The sequence below is a fragment of the Chrysemys picta genome, chromosome 20 (genome assembly GCF_011386835.1).
Source record: "Chrysemys picta bellii isolate R12L10 chromosome 20, ASM1138683v2, whole genome shotgun sequence".
NCBI lineage: Eukaryota > Metazoa > Chordata > Testudines > Emydidae > Chrysemys > Chrysemys picta.
In genome coordinates this window covers 1,604,857-1,626,345 of record NC_088810.1, presented here as the reverse complement: position 1 = coordinate 1,626,345, position 21,489 = coordinate 1,604,857, and the positions used below count along the sequence as shown (strand labels likewise).

The 21,489-nt window shown below is 57.7% G+C and overlaps 1 protein-coding gene across 1 annotated transcript; it reads left to right on the top strand.

Moving 5' to 3' along the window:
• Positions 1-5,004: 5,004 nt before the first annotated feature.
• On the top strand, positions 5,005-18,978 carry LOC112060788 (sialoadhesin-like). The gene is made up of 8 exons (XM_065574026.1): positions 5,005-5,096; positions 6,629-6,697; positions 9,067-9,420; positions 10,835-11,098; positions 11,446-11,724; positions 14,121-14,267; positions 16,616-16,659; positions 16,938-18,978. The coding sequence occupies exons 2-8, from the start codon at positions 6,658-6,660 to the stop codon at positions 17,001-17,003; spliced, it is 1,194 nt and encodes a 397-aa protein (XP_065430098.1). The 5' UTR covers positions 5,005-5,096; positions 6,629-6,657; the 3' UTR covers positions 17,004-18,978.
• The last annotated feature ends 2,511 nt before the right edge of the window (positions 18,979-21,489 follow it).

Genomic DNA, 21,489 nt, shown 5'->3' with positions numbered 1-21,489 from the left:
GCCCCCCCCCCCCAAGGATTGGGCTCACAACCCTGGGTTTAGCAGGCCAATGCTCAAAGCACTGAGCTATCCCTGACAGTCTACAATTCTATGTTTTGTTCAAACCCACATGTCCCAGGAGCAAGGAGGCAATGCACTCAGGGGGCTTGCAGTACCTGTGCATAGACTTGCACCCCCAAAGCATCATCGTGGTCTGGCCTGGGGGGCAGTGGAGAATCCCTCCCCGGACTGAGCTGGTCCATTGTCGGGGGCACAGTGTGTCCGGTAGAGTCTGTGCTAAAATTAGAAATTTTAGCACACAGGTTTTCTTGATGGATGAAACAGTGACATTTGACTGTCGGGCAGCCAATTTGATCTTCAAGTAACTTTACAAATCCCTTCTGGTTTCCGACCATGGCACGAGCACCATCTGTTGTCAGAGAAAATATTTTTCTGATGTCAACTCCTCGTTCTTCAAAATGGTTTACAAAAGTTTCCGCTATATCTTCCCCCCTTTGTTGTGCCATGCAGGGGTTTTAGGCAACAAAGTTCCTCTTGGATTTCATCGGAAGCACAATATCTTGCAGCAACTGTCAAACGTGGAACGTTGTTTATATCCACACTCTCATCAATTGGAATGCTAAACACTGCTGTGTCTTTTAATGCAGTCGTCTGCTTTTCGTTAACGTTTTCTGCCATTTCACTTACGCGTCTCTCAGAGACAGGCAGTTCTTTTATTCTAGATATGCATCTTTATCTGGCAAATCATTGAACAAAACCTCTGAACTGCTGAGAAAAACTTCTTTTATATGTAACCCTTCTGCCCATCTAAGTTGGCAGCAACAAGGGCCGGGTTCTGTATCTAGGGGTTCCGTTTCAATAACGCAATGCAAAACCGGCTCGAGCCCCCACCCAGTGACCTGGGACAATTACATACCACCCCCCCAGGCGCCTCAAAGAGGCAATACTTCCCCTCTCGCAAGCACGGAGTCTGAGTGTAACAGAAAATGTTTAATAACATGAGGTAAACGACATCAGCATTAAATTGGAAAAACACCACAAACAGGATTCATAACACAAACCAGGAGCAAAAAACCCACCCCAGCAAATTGGGCTGTGTCCTTTCCCTTTGGTTCTTGAATCCAGCAACCCAAAAATCACCCAGAGTCCCCAAAGTCCAACACCCCCAAAGTCTCTGTCCCTGGTCAGTGCAGCCCCAGAGTAAAAGGGGGGGGGCACGCAGGGTGTTAAGGGGCACCTTACGTGATCCGAGGCCGTCTGGCCGTCTCTCCATGGGGTTCCGCCACAGCCTTCATCACGAGCCAGTCCACTTCCTGCCATCCCACAAACTGCTCCGCTCCGCTCCCCGACCTGTGAGCCGCTCCAGCCGTCCCCACTAACAGCTCCCCTCGCCATTCCTTGGGCCGCTCACTGCTCCACCAGCCGCTTAGCAATATAGCTTCAGGCTCCCCCACTAGTTAACACAGCCTCAGTGATCTCAGCTCTTAATAACTTTAGCTCTTTTGTGATTTCAGCTCTTAGCAATTTCAGCTCAGGGAGCCCCAGTGCTGGTGCACCATTGGCCCAAAGTGAATTCAGCTCAGCAGCCTGTAACTAGACTCCTAATGGAATCAAAGTTAGCTCTGACATTCAACCGTGGAGAGAGGAGATGATGCAATTGGTGTGTCCAGCCCTCAAACAAAGCCCAGATACAAATACCTCTCTCCATTCACTGGGTTTTGTAACCCATGCCCTTTGTCTAACAAGTGCTACTTAATTACTGGTGAGTCTCTGTCATACAACAGTTCTACTGGCCTTGATTCACAGAATCAGGGTAACAAAACTTTATTCTTCCTGCCCCAGTAACAGAGAAACTGGGGATCCCACACCAGCGAAAGTAACCACTTTGAGTTGCTGTTGTTTCATGCCAGGCGGGTGGGTGTGCCTATGCAAACAAGATCAGCCCCTGGAGTTCTTTCCACACTCGCCATAATTCCCCACCAGATGTCAGGGTAGAGCTCATCCTGACTCCGCTTACATATATATTCCCCAACAGCTTTCCGGTTTTTTGCAATGCACTGTACAATCTTGTCACTTCCTTCTGTGGCTTGATTTTCACTTACACTTCAGCATGTGAAAGCACTGCTTTGCTTCTCATATCCTGCTACTGCCTTTGTGATCGATTCAATCTTGTCTGCTTCATCAAGAAAGGTTCTTCTCGTGCTTCGTTTGAAAATGTTGTCAAACACTTGCTGTGCGACAAACAACACTTTCACAACCGAAAGCACAACCAGCTCAGTCCTTCTTTTGAATAAATCCAAATGTGTCTGTCCAAGAAGGCTGAAATGAATGGACATCTAACTTTGCTTTTTTACGAGCTGACATTTTGTCAAATGTACCCCTCAACTTACAGTGGGGAAAAAAATCGTGACTGACGGCACACACAACGTCAAACGCAATGCGCTGTTCCACGTGACGTGACAGTGATGTAAGTAGCAAATCAGGACTTAAAAATATCCCAGTACAGTGGCGCTGGAACGACTTTTAAGGTGGGGGTGCTGAGCTGTGCCCCCTCTTGCCCCTGTCTGCACCCCAGTGAGCCACAGCTGGGGGCGGCTGCAGAGTCCCGGGCCACTGGCCGGGACCCCAGGATGGCAACAGAGCCCCCGGGACCGGTGGCCGGGACCCGGGCAGTGTGAGTGCCACTCAAAATCATCTTGCATGCTGCCTGTGGCACGCGTACCATAGGTTGCTGACCCCTGCTCTACCATATACTCTGGAGGGGGGTGTAGGAAAATTCCAGGGTAGGCCCTGGTTGTGCAGTGGGACACGCCCTCCTTGGGGTAACGTCGGTATGTGGAAGAGTGAAGGAGGCGAAGTTGGGGCTGTTGTTGGGCAGGCGTCCTCACATACCGGCACATGGTAGATGCAAAAAGAAGAACAGGAGTACTTGTGGCACCTTAGAGACTAACAAATTTATTAGAGCATAAGCTTTCGTGGACTACAGCCCACTTCTTCGGATGCATATAGAATGGAACATATATTGAGGAGATATATATACACACATACAGAGAGCATGAACAGGTGGGAGTTGTCTTACCAACTCTGAGAGGCCAATTAAGTAAGAGAAAAAAACTTTTGAAGTGATAATCAAGCTAGCCCAGTACAGATAGTTTGATAATAGGTGTGAGAGTACTTACAAGGGGAGATAGAGTCAATGTTTGTAATGGCTCAGCCATTCCCAGTCCTTATTCAAACCGGAGTTGATTGTGTCTAGTTTGCATATCAATTCTAGCTCAGCAGTCTCTCTTTGGAGTCTGTTTTTGAAGTTTGATACCTGGGGTTATAGACCAAGTTCCCGGGTATGTTCCTGTATCTCTTAATTGAATGTTCTGAATGCGAATCGACGCGCTCCATCTACCCTGCAGGTCAGTGAACTCTACCCGGCTTGTCCAATCCCCGCCTGTTTTTACAATTCCATTGAAGTAACTAATCAGTGTCCCCTGCTCAAAACCAGTCCCAGAAAACTGTATCGGCCTCAAGCTTGTGGGCTTGGACAACACGTCCCAGAGTCAGATCCTCCCCCACCACTCCTGTGAGATATCGCTCCGGTCCTAACCTCTCACGCCCCTGGTCCCTGCCAGCAGACTTAGCTGCCCGTCGTCCCGCTGCTCTTCCAGGCAGCCAAGCCTGCAGCCCCTTCTTCTCCTGCTCCATACAGAAACTAACTACTGCGCTGGTCTGCAGCTTCTTTTATATGGCCCTCCTGGGCCCTGATTGGCTGCTTCCCCTGCAGCCACTCTAGTCTGCTTGGAGGATCTCTCCACTGCTCCTTTCCTGGGATGGGTGGGGCAGAACCCTGAGGTTTGTAGCTTGTCACAGCATCACAGTGTGAGAGGGAGCCCAGGTTGGGAAGCCAAAGGGCGCAGCCGTACCCCAGTTCCAGGTTGCACCCCAGGGAACCCGTCACAGTGGGTGGGAGTCCGGACTCCTGGCTTCTGTCCCCAGCTATGGGATGGGAGAGGGGTTGGAGCAGTGGGGCTGGGAGTCCAGACTCCTGGGTTCTATCCCCAGCTATGGGATGGGAGAGGGGTTGGAGCAGTGGGGCTGGGAGTCAGGACTCCTGGGTTCTATCCCCAGCTATGGGATGGAAGAGGGGTTGGAGTAGTGGGGCTGGGAGTCCGGACTCCTGGGTTCTATCCCCAGCTATGGGATGGGAGAGGGGTTGGAGCAGTGGGGCTGGGAGTCCGGACTCCTGGGTTCTATCCCCAGCTATGGGATGGGAGAGGGGTTGGAGCAGTGGGGCTGGGAGTCAGGACTCCTGGGTTCTGTCCCCAGCTATGGGATGGGAGAGGGGTTGGAGCAGTGGGGCTGGGAGTCCGGACTCCTGGGTTCTATTCTTGGTTCTGCCCCTTTGCCCATGGGGGATGGGGACCCTCCTCTCACTCCGAGGGCTGAGCGGCTCCTCAGACGCTTTGAGATCCCAGCTGGCCAGCACTAGAACAGGACCAAGCCTCATCCCTTCTCCAGGGTCTCTCAGAGCACGGGGGTCGTGGTCCTTCGAACTCTGACCCAGCAGCCCCATTTGGCCTGTGGTTGGGGAGTCTCTGGGGCTGGATGGGGTTAAAAGGAACAGGCACCACCACACACACACCCCGTGTAACCAGCGCTGGGGCTGAGCTTTCGCAATTTCCAGAGAAAGGGGAAGTTTCTCTGCTGCAGCCAGACAACAAAGTGAAAGGCTCCCACAGGAAAAATGGTGCGTGGAGCCAGAACTCCGGAGTCCTGACTCTCAGCCCCCTACTCTAACCACTAGACCCCACGCCCCTCCCCCAGCTGGGGATAAAAACCAGAAGTCCTGATTCCCAATCACTGTAACCACTAGACCTTATTGCTACCAAACCAGGAAGTATGTTGCCTTTAAAGCCCAGGAACAAACTGCCATGGTTCCCTTTCCTCTCCTGAGCCACCAACCACTCACGGCGCCCGGGGCTATTGCCACAGATGTAGATGAATATGATTCCTCATTACCTGCCCACAACCTCCCTGCTCACCCGTTAGTGTCAGCGGTGGGATCAGACCAGAGTCCCAGCTGCTAACCCAGGCCCAGGGCCCAGGTAAGAGCCACTTTCCCTTGTTTTGGGGCAAAAAGCAGAGTTGGGAAGAATGATTCTTTGCATCTCTAAATGTCTGAAAGGAAATTAAACGGTGAGAGTTTCTTATGGGAGGGGCCGCAGCTAAGATCAGGGCCCGCCGTGCCAGGCACAGCCCAGACAAAGCCAGAGACAGTCCCTGCCACAAAGAAATTACACTTAAAATAGACAATAGGTGGGAGAGAAAACTGAGGCACAGAGAGGAGCAGTGACTGACCCGCTGTTGTATGGTGGGTCCATGACAGAGCTCTAGCCTGGGCCACACTGTCACACTGTAACTGGGGGTAGCATTGAAAATACACCGGGGGCTCCCCAAACCCGGCGTGAGAGCCAGTCTCTGCCTGACGAGCTCACGGTGTAAGATCTGGGGACTGAACACGGCAGGGCAACATTGCCCTGCGCCGTTAAACTGCTGCCGTGCCCCACCCCAGAGCAGGCTGCATTTCACTGCGGGTTGAAAAGATCAACAACTGGGCAGGCTGCGAAGGTGTCTGAGATCATAAGGGGGAGACCACACGAGACTGATCAACTGTTCAGAGACGGAGCCTGGTGTTTGGGGGAGAATTGGGGGCTGGGAGCCAGGACTCCTGGGTTCTATCTCAGCTCTGCAAAGGGAAATTTATTTTCAGACACACCCGGGTACTCAGACCCTTGCTGGCCAGTTGCCCCATTACCCAGAGAGAACGTTCTCAGAGCGGTCTGGTAACATCAGACACTGGCTCTGCCCAGGCCCTGGTCACAGAGACACAGAGACGGGCCCCCGATAAACAATCCATCTATCGGAGAGGAAGGAGCAGAGGAAGCGCTGGGGGTGCGGAGCTGCAGGATGGGCCAGGAGGGTTCAGCAGGGGGCGCTCTCCTCTCACAGTCAGGGCTGGCCCCAATGCCCCAGGGTGACGCTGGGGGGGGGCTGTGCTGAAAGGAGGGGGGCTCTGTAGGGGTCTCTCCCCTCGCAGTCAGGGCTAATCTCTGCTTCTGGGGCTTTGCTGTTCCCGGCTGAGACCCTGCCCCCTTGTGCCTGTGATACCCTTTCCCCACCTGGCTGTCTCCCAAGGGGTCAGGACGTCTCCCTGGGGTCCCTGCCACATCCCAAAACGGTTTGTTCCCTTCCCCCTCCCTGATTCTCCCTGCACATGTCAGCTCCACATAGGAACTGTCCTCCGGTCCTGCCCTGAAACTGCCCTCTGCGTTTCTGTGAGCTGCCAAACAGCTGCGCGTCTCTCCCCAGAGGTGGCTGCATTTCACCCGAGGCCATGAGCCCTGCACACACGGCCCGCTAGGCACACGGGGATAGAAATGCCACCAGTCCTTGTTCTGTCAGGCCAATCTCCGAGCTTTACTCCCTTCTGGTTAGGAAATTCTTTTACGAAGGGCCCTAGGTGTAAAATACCTGGTCGTGCAGCCTATCCCGCGGCCAGGCGCCATTGCCCGGCGCAGACGAGCTGTCACCCAGACATGCTGCAGGTGACTCATTCCCGGCCCCTTTCCCCTCCCAGGCCGGCTGAGCGCTCTGTCCTGGACGGAGATGGCCTTGGTGCTGGTCCCTGCCTTTTGCCTTCTGAGCGGTGAGTAATTCGCACAGACGCGACGCGCTGCCGCCCAGGGGACCGGTGGGGACCGTTTCCCAGCCCTGGGAGTGCGTCTACACTGCCAGGAGGGGGCTCGGAACCGGGTTCATCGCAGGGACATCCCAGCCACTCACGCCAGCGGCTCCAGGTCAAGCCTAGGGGGTGTCTGGCCTTGAACCTGACCCCGAGTGGCCGGGTCCTCGCTGCTGGATTCCTGCAGTGGAGAACACGTCTGGTCCTCAGGGCAGAGTCAGCCTGGTCTAGCCCCAGTCACCCTGGGCTCAGCCGCTCTCTTCCCCCAGGCTGCCGTTTTCCCTGCGCCACGTCCTGCCTCCGGGCATCTCGCTGCCCCGGTGAGTCGGGGCATCTCCTGGGCCGGCCTGGAGAGCTCTGCTCCCTGCCCTGCCCGTCCGCCCACCTCGGGCCCGGCTGGCCCCTGCCCACGTCCTGTCTCTGGGCATCTCGCTGCCCCGGCGAGTCGGGGCGTCTCCTGGGCTGGCCTGGAGAGCTCTGCTCCCTGCCCTGCCCGTCCACCCAGCTCCGGCCCGGCTACCCCTGCCCATGTCCTGCCTCCGGGCATCTCGCTGCCCCGGTGAGTCGGGGCGTCTCCTGGGCTGGCCTGGAGAGCTCTGCTCCCTGCCCTGCCCGTCCACCCAGTTCCGGCCCGGCTACCCCTGCCCACGTCCTGCCTCCGGGCATCTCGCTGCCCCGGCGAGTCGGGGCGTCTCCTGGGCTGGCCTGGAGAGCTCTGCTCCCTGCCCTGCCCGTCCACCCACCTCGGGCCCGGCTGGCCCCTGCCCACGTCCTGCCTCTGAGCGTCTCGCTGCCCCGGCGAGTCGGGGCGTCTCCTGGGCCGGCCTGGAGAGCTCTGCTCCCTGCCCTGCCCGTCCGCCCAGCTCGGGCCCGGCTGGCCCTGCCCACATCCTGCCTCCGGGCATCTCGCTGCCCCGGCAAGTCGGGGCGTCTCCTGGGCCGGCCTGGAGAGCTCTGCTCCCTGCCCTGCCCGTCCGCCCAGCTCGGGCCCGGCTGGCCCCTGCCCACAGCCGCACCCAGCTCCTTGTGCACGGGAAGTGCCTGAACTCTGGTTGCCAACCCTCCAGGATTGAAAGATTAATCTTTAATTACAAATTGTTATGTTATGAAACCTCCAGGAATTTGTCCAACCAAAGTTGGCAACTGTAACCTGACCCCTCGCCAGTGGGGCTCGTCCTGCAGTCAGGGCCTCTGGCCCAAGGGCCAAACACCCAGCTGTGGGGGGGAGGAGGGGTGCCCTGAGGGGCGATATGGGGGGCTGAGTCGAGGGGGGAGGAGGGGTGCCCTGAGGGGCGATATGGGGGGCTGAGTCGAGGGGGGACGAGGGGTGCCCTGAGGGGCAATATGGGGGCTGAGTCGAGGGGGGACAAGGGGTGCCCTGAGGGGCGATGTGGGGGGCTGAGTCGAGGGGGGACGAGGGGTGCCCTGAGGGACGATGTGGGGTCTGAGTCGAGGGGGGACGAGGGGTGCCCTGAGGGGCAATATGGGGGGCTGAATTGAGGGGGGTTGCGGAGGTGAACTGGGGGGGGCTGGACTGAAGGGGGTGGCCGGAGCAGAGATTTAGGGGGACTGAAGTGGGATGCAGAGGACAGAGTAGACTGAAGGGGGGCTGGGCAGATGTGGGGGAGGGGGTCGGCCTGGACTGATGGGAGAACTCGGGGGGACAGGAGTGATTCGGGGGCTGGGGTGATTAATTGCAGGCAATGGGATGATGTTGGGGGGCATCTGACATAATAGCAGTTTTCAGGTATTTAAAAGGGTGTCATAAGGAGGAGGGAGAAAACTTGTTCACCTTAGCCTCTAAGGATAGAACAAGAAGCAATGGGTTTAAACTGCAGCAAGGGAGGACTAGGTTGGACATTAGGAAAAAGTTCCTAACTGTCAGGGTGGTTAAACACTGGAACAAATTGCCTAGGGAGGTTGTGGAATCTCTGTCTCTGGAGATATTTAAGAGTAGGTTAGATAAATGTCTATCAGGGATGGTCTAGACAGTATTTGGTCCTGCCATGCGGGCAGGGGACTGGACTCGATGACCTCTCGAGGTCCCTTCCAGTCCTAGAATCTATGAATCTATGAATCTCCAAACTCCCCTTCCCCAATTCACAGGGGAGCGCTGCCTGGGCTCACTGTCACCCCCAGGCCACGGGAGGGCGGGGGGCTCAGACAGCCCCACAACACAACATCCCCGATTGTGTTTAAAGCCCCTGGGTTGGAGGCTGAGCTGACACTGGCCTCTCCCGGCGGGATCTGTGCGGCAGCCCAGCCTGCGGGCCGGGTTCCCCAACTCGCTGGGGCCGGGCGCCGGTCTGATCCCCGATTCCTGTCCCCTGCAGGTGCCTACGCCCAGAAGTGGGATGTGACAGTCGCTCCAGGGCACGTGGCTAGAGGGGCCGGCGCCTGCGTCACCATCCCCTGCTCCTTCACCTACCCCGCAGGGTGGTCGGTCAGTGCCGTGAGCTGGACACGGGACTGGGATCAAACCGTGTATCACTCGGACGAGGCTCGTGTCCACGCTGCCTTCAAGGGGCGCGCCCGCTATCTGGGGGACCTGCTGCACAACTGCTCCCTGCGGGTGGCGGGGCTGCGCCCCAGTGATCAGGGCACCTACCGCTTCCGGTTCGAAGCCGTGCGCAACGGCAGCAGTGACGGATGGACGGGTATGCCAGGACAGCGGCTCAATGTCTCCGGTAACCAACTTCCGTCCAGCACCCCTGGGTCGCTCACTCTCGCCACACGCGCGTGTGCACACACAGGGCAGGGCTCTGAAATCCAAGAAGTTAGAGCTGGGAGCCAGGACTCCTGGGTTCTCTGCCTGACTCTGGGAGGAGAGTGGGGGCTGGTGGGTTAGAGCGGGGGGGGGCTGGGAGCCAGGACTCCTGGGTTCTCTCCCCGGCTCTAGGGGAAGTGGGGTGTAGTGGTTAGAGCAGGGGGGGCTGGGAGCCAGGACTCCTGGGTTCTCTCCCCGGCTCTGGGAAGGGAGGGGGGCTGGTGGGTTAGAGCAGGGGGGGCTGGGAGCCAGGACGCCTGGGTTCTCTCCCCGGCTCTGGGAGGGGAGTGGGGGCTGGTGGGTTAGAGCAGGGTGGGCGGGGGACCAGGACTCCTGGGTTCTCTCCCCGGCTCTAGGGGAAGTGGGGTGTAGCGGTTAGAGCAGGGGGGACTTGTGGGTCAGAACTCCTAGGCTGTGTTGTCAGATCTGAGTCCCCATCATTCTGTCTAACCCTGAAGAGCCGCTGAGACTGACCCTGCAGCCAGCGTAATGCAGCAGGCGTGAGGGGCTCTCAGGTGGAGCCCGACAGTGGGTCTGGGACCCTGCAGGACCCCACCCCCCAGAACAGCGGGAGGGGGTAAAATGTACTTTGTTGTGCATGGTTTCGGGGCGGCAATAAAACAGGCTGAGGTAATATGCGGGAAAAACACTAAATCTCATAAATGTACCAAGAGTCGCCTAGTGAGGAAATTGCGAAATATTTTGTGTGAGCTTCTCTTTCCTCTGCACGTTTCTCTCCCTCGCTCCAAATCTGGGGTAATGCCCCGGCCCAAGTCAGCTCAGAGCCGCGGTCTGTGACACCAGGAGCTAGAGAGTGTTTGTACCTGGTTCAAGCCAGATTTGTTTGATTCTTTTCGTGGTAACAGTCGTCTCTGAATTCCGTTGGTATCGATCGTATCGTCACCCACCGGGTCTGGCTCTTGGCTGGCTTTTAGCAGCATGGGGGAATCTGTCTGTCTTGCGGGGTTTGTGGGATCGAAGGTTTTTGTGGTTGGAAGGGGGATGAAAATGCAAAAAGCAAAGCCGGGCCCTTGGACAGAATTAAAACCATCCCCGCTTAGGGCTCTGGTCTGAGGCCCGATGTGTGGTGCCCCCCACTGGCGGCTGCGCCCCCCGGGCAGACCCAGCGCTCCCCGTGTCTCAGGCCAACGTTTGCTGCTCTCCCCCATTGCCACGACCCCTCATTGCCCCGGTGAGCCGAGCTCCCAGGCTGGGCCGCGCCCACCCCCTGGGGCTGCTCCCCGCTCTGCAGCCAGGCCACGGCCCCTGGGAGCACTGCCAGCCCCAGGGCCCCAGCAGGGATCAATGGTTCCTGACCCCTCCTCTCCTCACAGACGATCGGTGCCAGCCCTCCCTGGGGCGCCGAAGGGAACCGGGACCCTCCCTCACCTGCTCCGTGGGGGCCGCCTGCCCCCATCGCCCCTCCTGGTACGACCAAGATGGCGCGCGGCGAAGCCCAGGGCAAACCCCGGGCGGGGCTGGGGTGACCGAGCTGCGAATATCCCCGTCCCAGCTGGGCCCCGGCGCTGCGCTGAGATGCCAGGTGGATGGATACCGGGATGAGTGTGACTCTGACCAATTCCAGCCCCTGGGGACAGGTGAGCTCTGCTGCTAGACATGGCATGGGTAGAGCGGGGGGGCTGGGAACCAGGACGCCTGGGTTCTCTCCCTGACACGGGGAGTGGAGCAGGGATATGGTTAGAGTGGGGGCGGAGCTGGTGATCAGGACTCCTGGGTTTTGTCGCTGAGACGGGGAGGGCAGTGGGGTCTAATGGGTGAATGCAGGAAGGGTGGGAATCAGGACTCCTGGGTTTTATTGTCTGAAAAAAAACTCTCATTTGGCTCTAGCAAATATTCTTGCCCCATGGGACTGGACGGGGAGGGACCTGCCCCTTCGTTCAGTCCCGGGGCCCGCTGACGAACTCTCACCGACTCTCGCCCTCAGTCACCCCCAACGTGCCCAGGGTCGAGGTTTCGTGGCCGGCAGGGAAGGCAGCGCTAAGGGAAGGCGACGGTTTTACCCTGCGCTGCCAGGGTGCTGCGCCGCGGCCTCCCGGGTACGTCTGGTCCCACGGGGACGTGTGGCTGCCAGAAGCCAGGCAGGATTTACGTGTTGACAAGGCAGCCGGCTCTGATGGAGGGAGTTACGCCTGCGGGGTCTGGGTCTCCGGCCCCGGCTGGGGGTATCTGAGCCTCTCTGCGAGGGAATCGGTCGAAGTTCAGCGTAAGTGGTGAGGGCTGGCGAGAGCCTCCTCCCTCGCAGCCCCCGATCCTCCCCACATGGCCTCCTGGAGCAGCCCCGTGTGCCCCCACCTCGTCCGCTCTGCTTCGTCCCCTCCCGCCTCGTCCCCACCCGCCTCGTCCCCCCTGCTTCATCCCCACCCACCTCGGCCCACCTGCTTCGCCCCACCCGCCTCGTCCCCCCTGCTTCACCCCGCGCACCTCGTCCCCCCTGCTTCGCCCCGCCCGTCTCGTCCCCCCTGCTTCGTCCAGTCCCCCTTACCCCCCTTGCTTCGCCCCGTCCCGCCTTGTCCCCCCTGCTTCGTCCCCGCTCCCCTCGTACACCCTGTTTCACCCCACCTGCCTCATCCCCTCCGACCTCCTCCCCGTGGTTCGCCCCTCCCACCTCATCCCCACCCCCCTCGTCCCCCCTGGTTCGCCCCCTCCCAGCTCGTCCCCCCTGCTTCATCCAGCCCCCCTCGTCCCCTCTGCTTCGCCCCTCCCACCTCGGGGGCCCTGGTGTCAAATTCCTCCCCCGCCTCCTAATCACCACATTTGGTCAACTCCAGTGCTGCTGGCTCCAGGCTGGACCCCTTCCCACACCTGCCCAGGGCCCCCAGCCCCCTCCGGGCCCCTGCCCATCCCCCCACCTGACCTGGGGCCTCATTCCTGTCTGGGCCAGGCCCTACCCACCCTCCCCGGCGCCCACATACCTTGAGCCCCCAGACCCTTCTGGGGGTCCCCCTGCCCCTTATCCCTCCGCCACCCTGCCTGTTCTGGCCCCCTGGAGTCACATGGGCCAGGCCCTGCCCCTCACCCCCTGCCCTGAATCCCTTCCCCGCTCTGGGACAGGTCCCCCCACTCTGTCTCCCCAGAGCCCCTCCCACTCGTCCGAGTGTCGTTTGCCTTTCCAGTGGCGATGATCAGGGGAGGGACCCCACCAGCCGGCAGGGTTCCCATACGCGTGTCTGTTAACCACACGCGGCAGCCAGGCCGAGCTACCCGCACGCACGGCTGCCTCCGAAAGCGTGAACATGGTGAGCGCCCCAGAGGCTCACCGCCTAGTTAAAGTGACACCAGCCTGGGACACACAACCCCATTTTTCTCGTCCTTTCCCCGCTCCTTACTCCTCCGTTTCCAGACGCCCCTAAAGGCGCGAACATCACGGCCACACCCGGCGCTGACCTGCACAAAAGGGACCCGGTGAATGTAACCTGCCGTTCAGTAGCCGTGTCCCCACCGACGCCACCTCACCTGGGACAAGGATAACGCCAGGCTTGGGGGGTCATAGCTGGAGCTGGCGCTTCAAGGCGTCACAGCGACTCATGCTGGGGAATATCACTGAGAGGTTCAGAACCCGACTCGCTCGCCCCCTGGCACCATCACCATCCCCTCAAGGTCCTGAGAGTCCCTGGCTGGGGACACCCAACACACAGGCTGGCAAACCCTTGGGCTGTGGGTTCTGATCCCGCCGGGCTCCATGCTGCCCGTGTCAGGCCATGCTGGGCCGGGCTGTCAGCGCCCCTCACCGATAGGGTTACCATATCTCATAAATAAAAAAAGAGGACCCTCCACGGGCCATGGCCCCGCCCATTTCCCCACCCCAGCCCCGCCCCAACTCCGCCCCTTCCCCCACCCTAACTCCGCCCCCTCCTCCCTCCCACTCCCAGCCAGGGGGAAAGGGCTGCCCGAGCGCTACCAGCTTCACGGTTTGCCGGGCAGCCCCCAGACCCTGCGCCCCCAGCCGGCGCTTCCCCAGCGCAGCTGGAGCCCGGGAGGGGAAGCGCCCAGCCGGGGGCGCAGGGTCTGGAGGCTGCCCAGCAAACCGTGAAGCCGGTAGCGCTCGGGCTTTGGGCAGCCCCTATGCCTCCGGACCCTACGCCCCCAGCCGGGCACTTCCCCTCCGGGGCTCCGGCGGCTCTGCGTAACTTGCACTGTATAAGTTACACAGAGCCGAAGAGGAGCAGAGCCCCCGCAGCTGGAGGCTCTGCTCCTCTTAGGCTCTAAGAGCTGGAGCCTCCAGCCGCCGGGGCTGTGTGTAACTGACACAGTGTCAGTTACACAGAGCCGCAGCCGCTGGAGGCTCTGTTTAAGAACCGGGCTGCCCAAACGCTACCGGCTTCGGGCAGCCTCCCTGCCTCCAGACCCTGCGCCCCCAGCCGGGCACTTCCCCTCCCGGGCTCCGGCGGCGCAGGGTCTCCAGGCACGGGGCTGCCCGAAGCTGGTAGCGTTCAGGCAGCCGGGCTCTTAAACAGAGCCGCCATTTTCCCGGACATATTCCGCTTTTTGGCAATTCCCCCCGGACGGGGGTTTGACTGCCTAAAAGCCGGACATGTCCGGGAAAAAGAGGACGTATGGTAACCCTACTCACCGGTGACACCAGCCCCTGTCTTCCCTCAGGCTCTGGCCCGTGCCAGTGTCTAAGCCCTGGCCTCATGGCCGGCGTTGTGGTTGCCATTCTGCTCCTTGTCATCCTCGTTAATGTGGGGGCTTGTTACCTGCTCAGGAGAGGCCGGCGGCAGGCGGGAGCCGAGGGGGCTGCGGAGGGTAAGCGCTGGGCTGGGTGGGTGGGAACAGAGACGGGGCTGGTGCAGGGGGTGGGTGATTTGGGGGGCTGGTGGAAGACACATGGGAAGATGGGGGGGATGGGGGGAGAATTTGGGGAGTTGGGACCAGTGGTTCAGGGGGAGACTCTGGGTGATTCAGGGGGGCAGAGGCTGATGGTTTGGGGGGCTGGTAGAAAATACTTGGGGGAACACAGGGCTGGGGGGGATGTTGAGACACGTGGGGTGATTTGTGGGGGGCTGGTGGGAGACAGAAATATGGTGGGGGGATGGTGGTCTGGGATGGTTGGGGGGAGACACTTGGGGGAATGCAGGGGTGTAGCCAATGATTTTAATTTATTATTCATTGATTGTGTAATGTTACGATTCATTAACATACAATCACTGTCAGTAGAGGGGCGCTGTAGGGCTATAGAGGTCTAAGACTGATCGGTATTTCGCGGGAATAACCATGTATTAGAGCAGCGGTTCTCAGACTCCATTGCACCGTGACCCCCTTCTGACCACAGAGTTACTGCGACCCCGGGAGGGGGCAGAGCCCGAGCCCCCCGCCCCCCGGTCTGAGCCTTGCAGTTCCAGGTGGGGCTGGAGCCGGGGTTTCAGCTTCAGCCCTGAGTCCCAGCAAGTCTAACGCTGGCCCTGGCGACCCCATTAAAATCGGGTCCCGACCCACAGTCTGAGAAGCGCTGTGTTAGAGAGCTACGGCAGGACGGCTCAAACGCAAGGCCTGTAGGCCGAGACCTGCGAGATTTTAGCTTCCCTATTTTGGGCCTTGGAGCGAAGAAACGCTGACAGACGTCCGTGAGCGAAGAAAAACCCGCTGCCCTGAGATGCTGGGGAAAGAGGCCCCAAGGGGCAACGTTACAAACAATCAGCCCGAAGATTAATTTTAAATCACAAACATGCTGTGGTGGCACATCTGGCTCCAACGCGTGTCTGTGTTAATGGGAACAAAGAGAATCTACACGACGTATAGCGAGGGCCCTGCCAAATTCACAGGCCGTTTTGGTCAATTTCCTGGTCATAGGATTGTAAAAACAGTAAATTTCAGGATTTCATAGAATCTCAGAATCTCAGGGCTGGAAGGGACCTCAGGAGGTATCTAGTCCAACCCCCTGCTCAAAGCAGGACCAACACCAACTAAATCAATCCCGCTATTTAAATCTGACATTTGGCGGTGTTGTAACTGTAGGATCCTGACCCAAAGAGGAGTTGGGGGAGGGGGGGGGTTGCCAGGTTATTGTAGGGTTGGTTGTGGTACTGCCACCCTTACGTCTGCACTGCTGCCGGCAAGCTGGGCCCGCAGTCAGCAGCCACCACTCACCGGCCGCCCAGCTCTGAAGGCAGCGCAGAAGTAAGGGTGGCAATACCGCGACCCCCCTAAAATAACCTTCAACCCCCCCTGCAACTCCCTTTTGGGTCAGGACCCCCACTTGGAGAAATGCTGGTCTCCCCCACGAAATCTGTCTCCTACAGGGTAAACACACACAAAAGACCAGATTTCACGGGGGGAGACCAGATTTCAATGTCCGTGACGCATTTTTCATGACCATGAATTTGGTAGGGCCCCACCTATAGAAATCGGGGAGGCCTTAAGTGTCATGGGGAAAATGGGGTGAAACTTTCAGGTCCATGCATAGAAGGTCGCTATAGGCAGACTCCAATTATAAAAAGGGGGGGCCCAGACCGGGGTAATTGAGTTTCCTATGAGAAAATTCCAGCGGGACCCATCCTGCTACTGACGATCAATCCACGGGAGCCGCTCCTCGCACCGTCTGGGAGGCTGCGAGTCCGTGTGTAGCTATCGCTGGTGCATGGATCGCTCTAGGAGTCGGACACGCGGTGACAATCATCACTCAGCTGGTGACTTTAGTACCGTTGAGCAGAGACAGGGACCTTGTTCCTGCCACTGTCTGTGTTACTGGCCTTGGCCTCCCCGTGTCCCGGTGACGCTGGATCTAAACCAGGCCGAGGTGACTCTGCTGAGTGGAGACAGTAGCCGCCAGCACCGGCCCCTCACTGCTGTAGTGTCACATCACTGGCATTCACTTCAAATAAAAACAAAGGCTACAGGGGGTGGGAGGCCAGTGGTTTGTGAGAGACACTTGGGGGGATCCAGGGCTGGTGATTTGGGGTGGCTGGTGGGAGACACTAGGGTGTAGTCAGTGGGCTGGTGGTTTGGGGGGCTCGTCGGAGACATTTGGGGGCAGTCAGGGGATAGGGAGGCCAGTGGTTTAGGGGGGCTGGTGGGAGACACTTGGGGGATTCAGGGGGCTGGTGATTTTGGGGACCCAGATCTAACAACAGAAACTATTTTCCCTTTCTCCCGAGGTGCCGAGCTTTCCCGCAGGCCGAAAACAGAGTCACCCTATGAGGTGAGCGCAAGGTCTGTTACCCTCCCCCCGCGGGCCCTGCTGCCCCCTGCTGGCTGGGATGTGTGTGCGGCTGCAGCCTCCCCACCCCCCGCACTGCAAATCGCTGCCCCCTGCTGGGTGGAACCGCCGCTGCCCGAGTGTGTGTCTCAGACCCCGTCCTGCTACCGGCTCAGGGGAGATTCCCCCAGCCACAGAGTGTCCCGGTCCTGGCAGCACCCACCCCACTGGCCCTGGGGCCGTTGAGCAGGGATCTCACTGGCTTTCTGTTTGATCTACAGGAACTCCAAGGACGGACCCAGGATATTTACAGCCAGTTGGACTCTCCCCAAGCAGGTTCCCACTGAGCTCCGCCTAAATCCGACCAGCCGGGGACCCCTCTGCACGGCCAGGACCTTAAACACAAAGAGAAGCCATCGCTTGATGGGGCCAGATCCCAGCGGGGGTCCACAAGCGCCCACTTTCCATTGTGCTGGGGGGTGCTTGACCCCTGGCTCTGTCCCAGGCCTCACCCCCATCCCCAGTCCACCCCTATCCTCAAGACCGCACCCCTGCCCCGCCCCTCCCCACTCCTGCCCCACCTCTTCCCACCCCTGAGCGCGCTGCGTCCTCACTCCTCTCCCCTTCCCAGTACGTCCCTCGGCCCTCGCCACTTCCTGCAGCTCCCATTGGCCTGGAGCAGCGAACCGCGGCCACTGGGAGCTGTGATCGGCCGAACCTGCGGACGCGGCAGGTAAACAAACCGGCTCGGCCCTCCAGGGGCTTTCCCTACACAAGCGGCGTCCCAGGTTTGGGAAACACTGCCTTAGGGTACTTCAGATTAAAACACATTGCTATACAAGTACCTAGCGAATATTCATAACTTCAACTACAAAAATGATGCACACATACAGACAGCATAATCATAATTAGCAAATCACAGTCTTTCCATAGACACGTCACACGACAACCTTTGTACACTAATTGCTGCAAATATATAACAGTGGTTGCGGGTTATGTCAATAACATCACACTCTTTCTGGTCGGTCTCTTCACTTCCTTGTTTTTGTTTTGCCTGTGGTTATGCCACGGGGGTGGGCTCCCACAGTGTTCCAGTTCACTAGGAGGGTGGTGAAACACTGGAATGCGTTACCTAGGGAGGTGGTGCAGTCTCCTTCCTTGGAGGTTTTTAAAGCCCGGCTTGACAAAGCCCTGGCTGGGATGATTTAGCTGGGAATTGGTCCTGCTTTGAGCAGGGGGTTGGACTAGATGACCTCCCGAGGTGCCTTCCAACTCTGATATTCTATGATTCTATGATGGCTGCTTCCTTAGCCAATTTATCTGCTTGCTCGTTTCCCCACTGTAATGGACTCTTTCCCCTATGGGCCTTTATTTTAACCATCCGGACCCTTTTATATTGCTTTGCCAATTTCTCCGTTTGCTGCCACAGAAGTTTGTGCTTAATTTCGGATCCGTCGGTTCCTGTCAAATCTACACTATTCCACCACGGTAGGTAGAGGGTGGTTCCCTTGTAAACATAATCTGAATCAGTTCCTATTATTAGCTCCGTTTGCTTGTTCCTCATCCTGCTAAAACTTCTAAGACCGCTGCCACTTCTGCAAACTGCGTTCCTCCTTTGATCAGTTTGTACTGGAAGGTGTTAACTCTCTGCAGGTTTCCAGTTAAAAATCTCTGCCAAGCCAGTGACTCGTTTTCCTTCGATGTAACGTGAGCTGCCGTCCACAAACCAAATGGTTTTTCCCATCACCTGTTCAACTGGGGTTGCTTTAAAGACAGGGTGCGCTTTGTATTCCCATTGGGTTTCACAAACATGTTCCCAACCGCTTACAGTCAAACCCCATCCAGATATTTCAGGTCCTTTTAGTGGGACTAATTGAACATTCTTGGACATGAGAGCAAAGACCCATTGAATGGCCTTATCTATTCTCGCACGGCCTTTAGACAGGTTTTCCCTTCCCAGCGCACGGTGACTCTTAACAATCACCTCGCTTGCTCCGATAATTGCCTGAGCTTTTCGTAGTGTCCAGTAGGCGGCGAGAGCGGTTTGCTCACAACTTCCCAGTTTGCTTTCTGGACCTGTCAACGCTCTGCTATAATAAGGAACGGGTCTCTCCCCTGCACCAGTATCCTGTGTAAGCACACGAACAATACAGAAATTCTTCACACTAGGGTACAACACAAAGGGGAATTCGTAGGGCCGGTGCAACCATTTAGACAAACTAGGCGGCCGCCTAGGGCGCCTAGTGGTTGGGGGCGCCTAAAAGGAGGAGGTGGAGTGGAGGTGAGCTGGGGTGGGGTGGGGGGCGCGGGGAGGGCCGCCTGCAGTAACGGGGGGGGGGCGCACAGGGGAACCGCTCCCTGCTCCAGATCACCTCCACTCTGCCTCCTCCGCTGAGCACACAGCCCCCGCTTTAATTCTCCTCCAATCACCGCAAGCCTGGGAGGGCAGGAGAATTTGAGCGGCGCCGGCGTGCTCAGCGGAGGAGGCGGAGCCGAGGTGAGCCGGGGCGGGCTCCCCAGGCGGGTTAGCTGCAGGGGGGGTAGCTGCTGCGGGGGGGGGTGTGTCTCCAGGCGGGGGGGTGGCAGGCTCCCCAGATGGGGGGCTGGGTTAGCTGCCGCGGGGGGGCGGAGTTAGCTGGTGGGGGGGAGTGCAAGGTGGAAGTTTCGCCTAGGGCGCGAAACTTCCTTGCACCAGCCCTGGGAATTCGTTGTTAGGGGCGGCCAAGGTAGGTGCCTCCATTAACCCTTTTTTCAGTCTTTCCTATGCCTTAGTTGCCTTCTTGGTCCAGGTCCACTGTAGTCTTTTAAGTATCTCGTACAGGGGACCTGCCTTCTCTGCGTACCCAACCATGAATTCTCTGCAGAAGTCAGTGAGCCCCAAAAAAGTTTGCAAAGATTTAGTATCCTCCGGCATAGGGAGGTTAACAATACACGTCACCCTTTCCTTAGCCACAGACCTTCCCCCTGCACTGAGTCGAATTCCAAGATATTGCACGTCTCTCTGTTTCATCTGGGATTTAGAGGGGTTAAGTTTCAAGCCGTACGCTTGGCAGCTAGTCAGTAACTGCCGCGTTAACGCTTCATCTTCCTGTTCTGTTTCACTGACTATTAAAATGTCATCTACATACTGGACTATCCTTCCCGTTTGTAACAGCCCCTCCTTCTCTAGCATATTTCTCACTACAGCAGGAAATATTGTGGGTGCGTCACAGTACCCCATAGGCAGAACATTCCAGCCGTATTGTGTACCCTGGAATACAACAGAGGTTCTGTATTGAGACTCTGGGTTTAAAGGTAAACTCCAAAAGCCGTTTGCCACGTGGAGTACTGAGAACCACTTCATGTCAGGGGTTACCACCTCCAGCAATGCTGGTGCCCCCCGCTTGGCAGTTCTGTTTAACCCCCGATAGTCAAGAGTTAATCTCCATGTTCCAGCAGGTTTTTTGACTGGCCAGATCGGTGCCACGTTAGACGCTGAACACCTTGGAATTAATTTTCGTTTTTCCAATTCTTCTATAACCTGCCTTAAAGATTCTTTTGCTTCCTGAGGTATTGGGCATTGTTTGATGTATGGGGGTGTGTCTCCTTCTATTGTAACGGAGGTTTGTATTTTTCCGGTATCTGGGGAGTCCACTGCCCAGACATTCTGAATCTCAGCCCACCAGCCGTCCCAGCCGTCCCGCGCACGAGGTGGCTATTTGGGCTTCACCGTCTGAGTAGCAAGTCCCACTGGGATCGGGTCAGCGTCGTTTGTTTCTCCCGTTACAGTGAGAGCTTGTCTGATACACATATTTGGGAAGTCCAGGATTATTCCCAATCGTCTGATAGTTTCTGCCCCAATTAGATTTTCTCTCCCTGCCATAGCCCACTTCTCCTGAATGGTATGTACCCCAAACTGGAGAGGGAGGGTTTTACCATCCTATGTTTGCTGAGTTCCTGATATGCCCCGTATTTGTACGGTATCCACGACTGGATATACATTAAATGCATCTTTTACGATAGGAATTCCAACCCCCGTGTCCAACAGAAAATCTGCAAGCCCATCCCCGACTCGGATGCGTAAGTGGGGGCGTCCCCAGACATCTATTGTCGTGGGTTGCTGGAAAACACATTCCGCGTTGCCGGGAGGGCTGGCCTATGCTACTGAATTACTAACAATCGGATCCGTCAATCCAGACGCCAAGACAGTCGCCTTAGCCACCTTCATCACTGCCTTTTGAGACTCCTGGCCAATCCGACATACCTGTAGCTGCGCCCACAGCTTCTCACTCTCTTCTTAAAGGTCTTCGTTCTCCTGTTTCAGAGCTCCAGGCGACACCCGTTCACGCTCTCTATTCACTCCTCTACCCTCTGTTCATTCCACCACGTCGCCAACGGCCACGGGGAGAGTCTCCAGGACCCTCTGTTTTCCACTGTCCTAACTGTTGGCAGCTCACTGACAGGAGTTCCTTCCTGCTGTTTAACCGCAGTGTGCACTTTTTCAATCCATTCGTTCCAAGGTCCGTCCCTGGCTCCGTTCTCACACCAAGCGTTCCTCCGTTCGAGCACCCCAGAAGGCAGCACCTGGCATTCCTTTAAGTGCAGCTAATCCACTGGAGAGCGTAAAATGCTTTTGAGCTGCCCGTTAAACCGCTTGCGTCACATCGTCCTCAAAACCAAGGGGGTGACAGTTCAGTGGTCCCCACAGGGTTTGTACCAGAATTGGTTCCTGTGACAGGTCGATTCCCACCGCTTTTCACGCCTGCGAGCATTTCTGTAGCCAGGCCATGAACTCAGTGAAATTCTCAGCAGGCAGGGGGCCGACCGCGCAGCTAATGCAGTTAGTTCATTCAT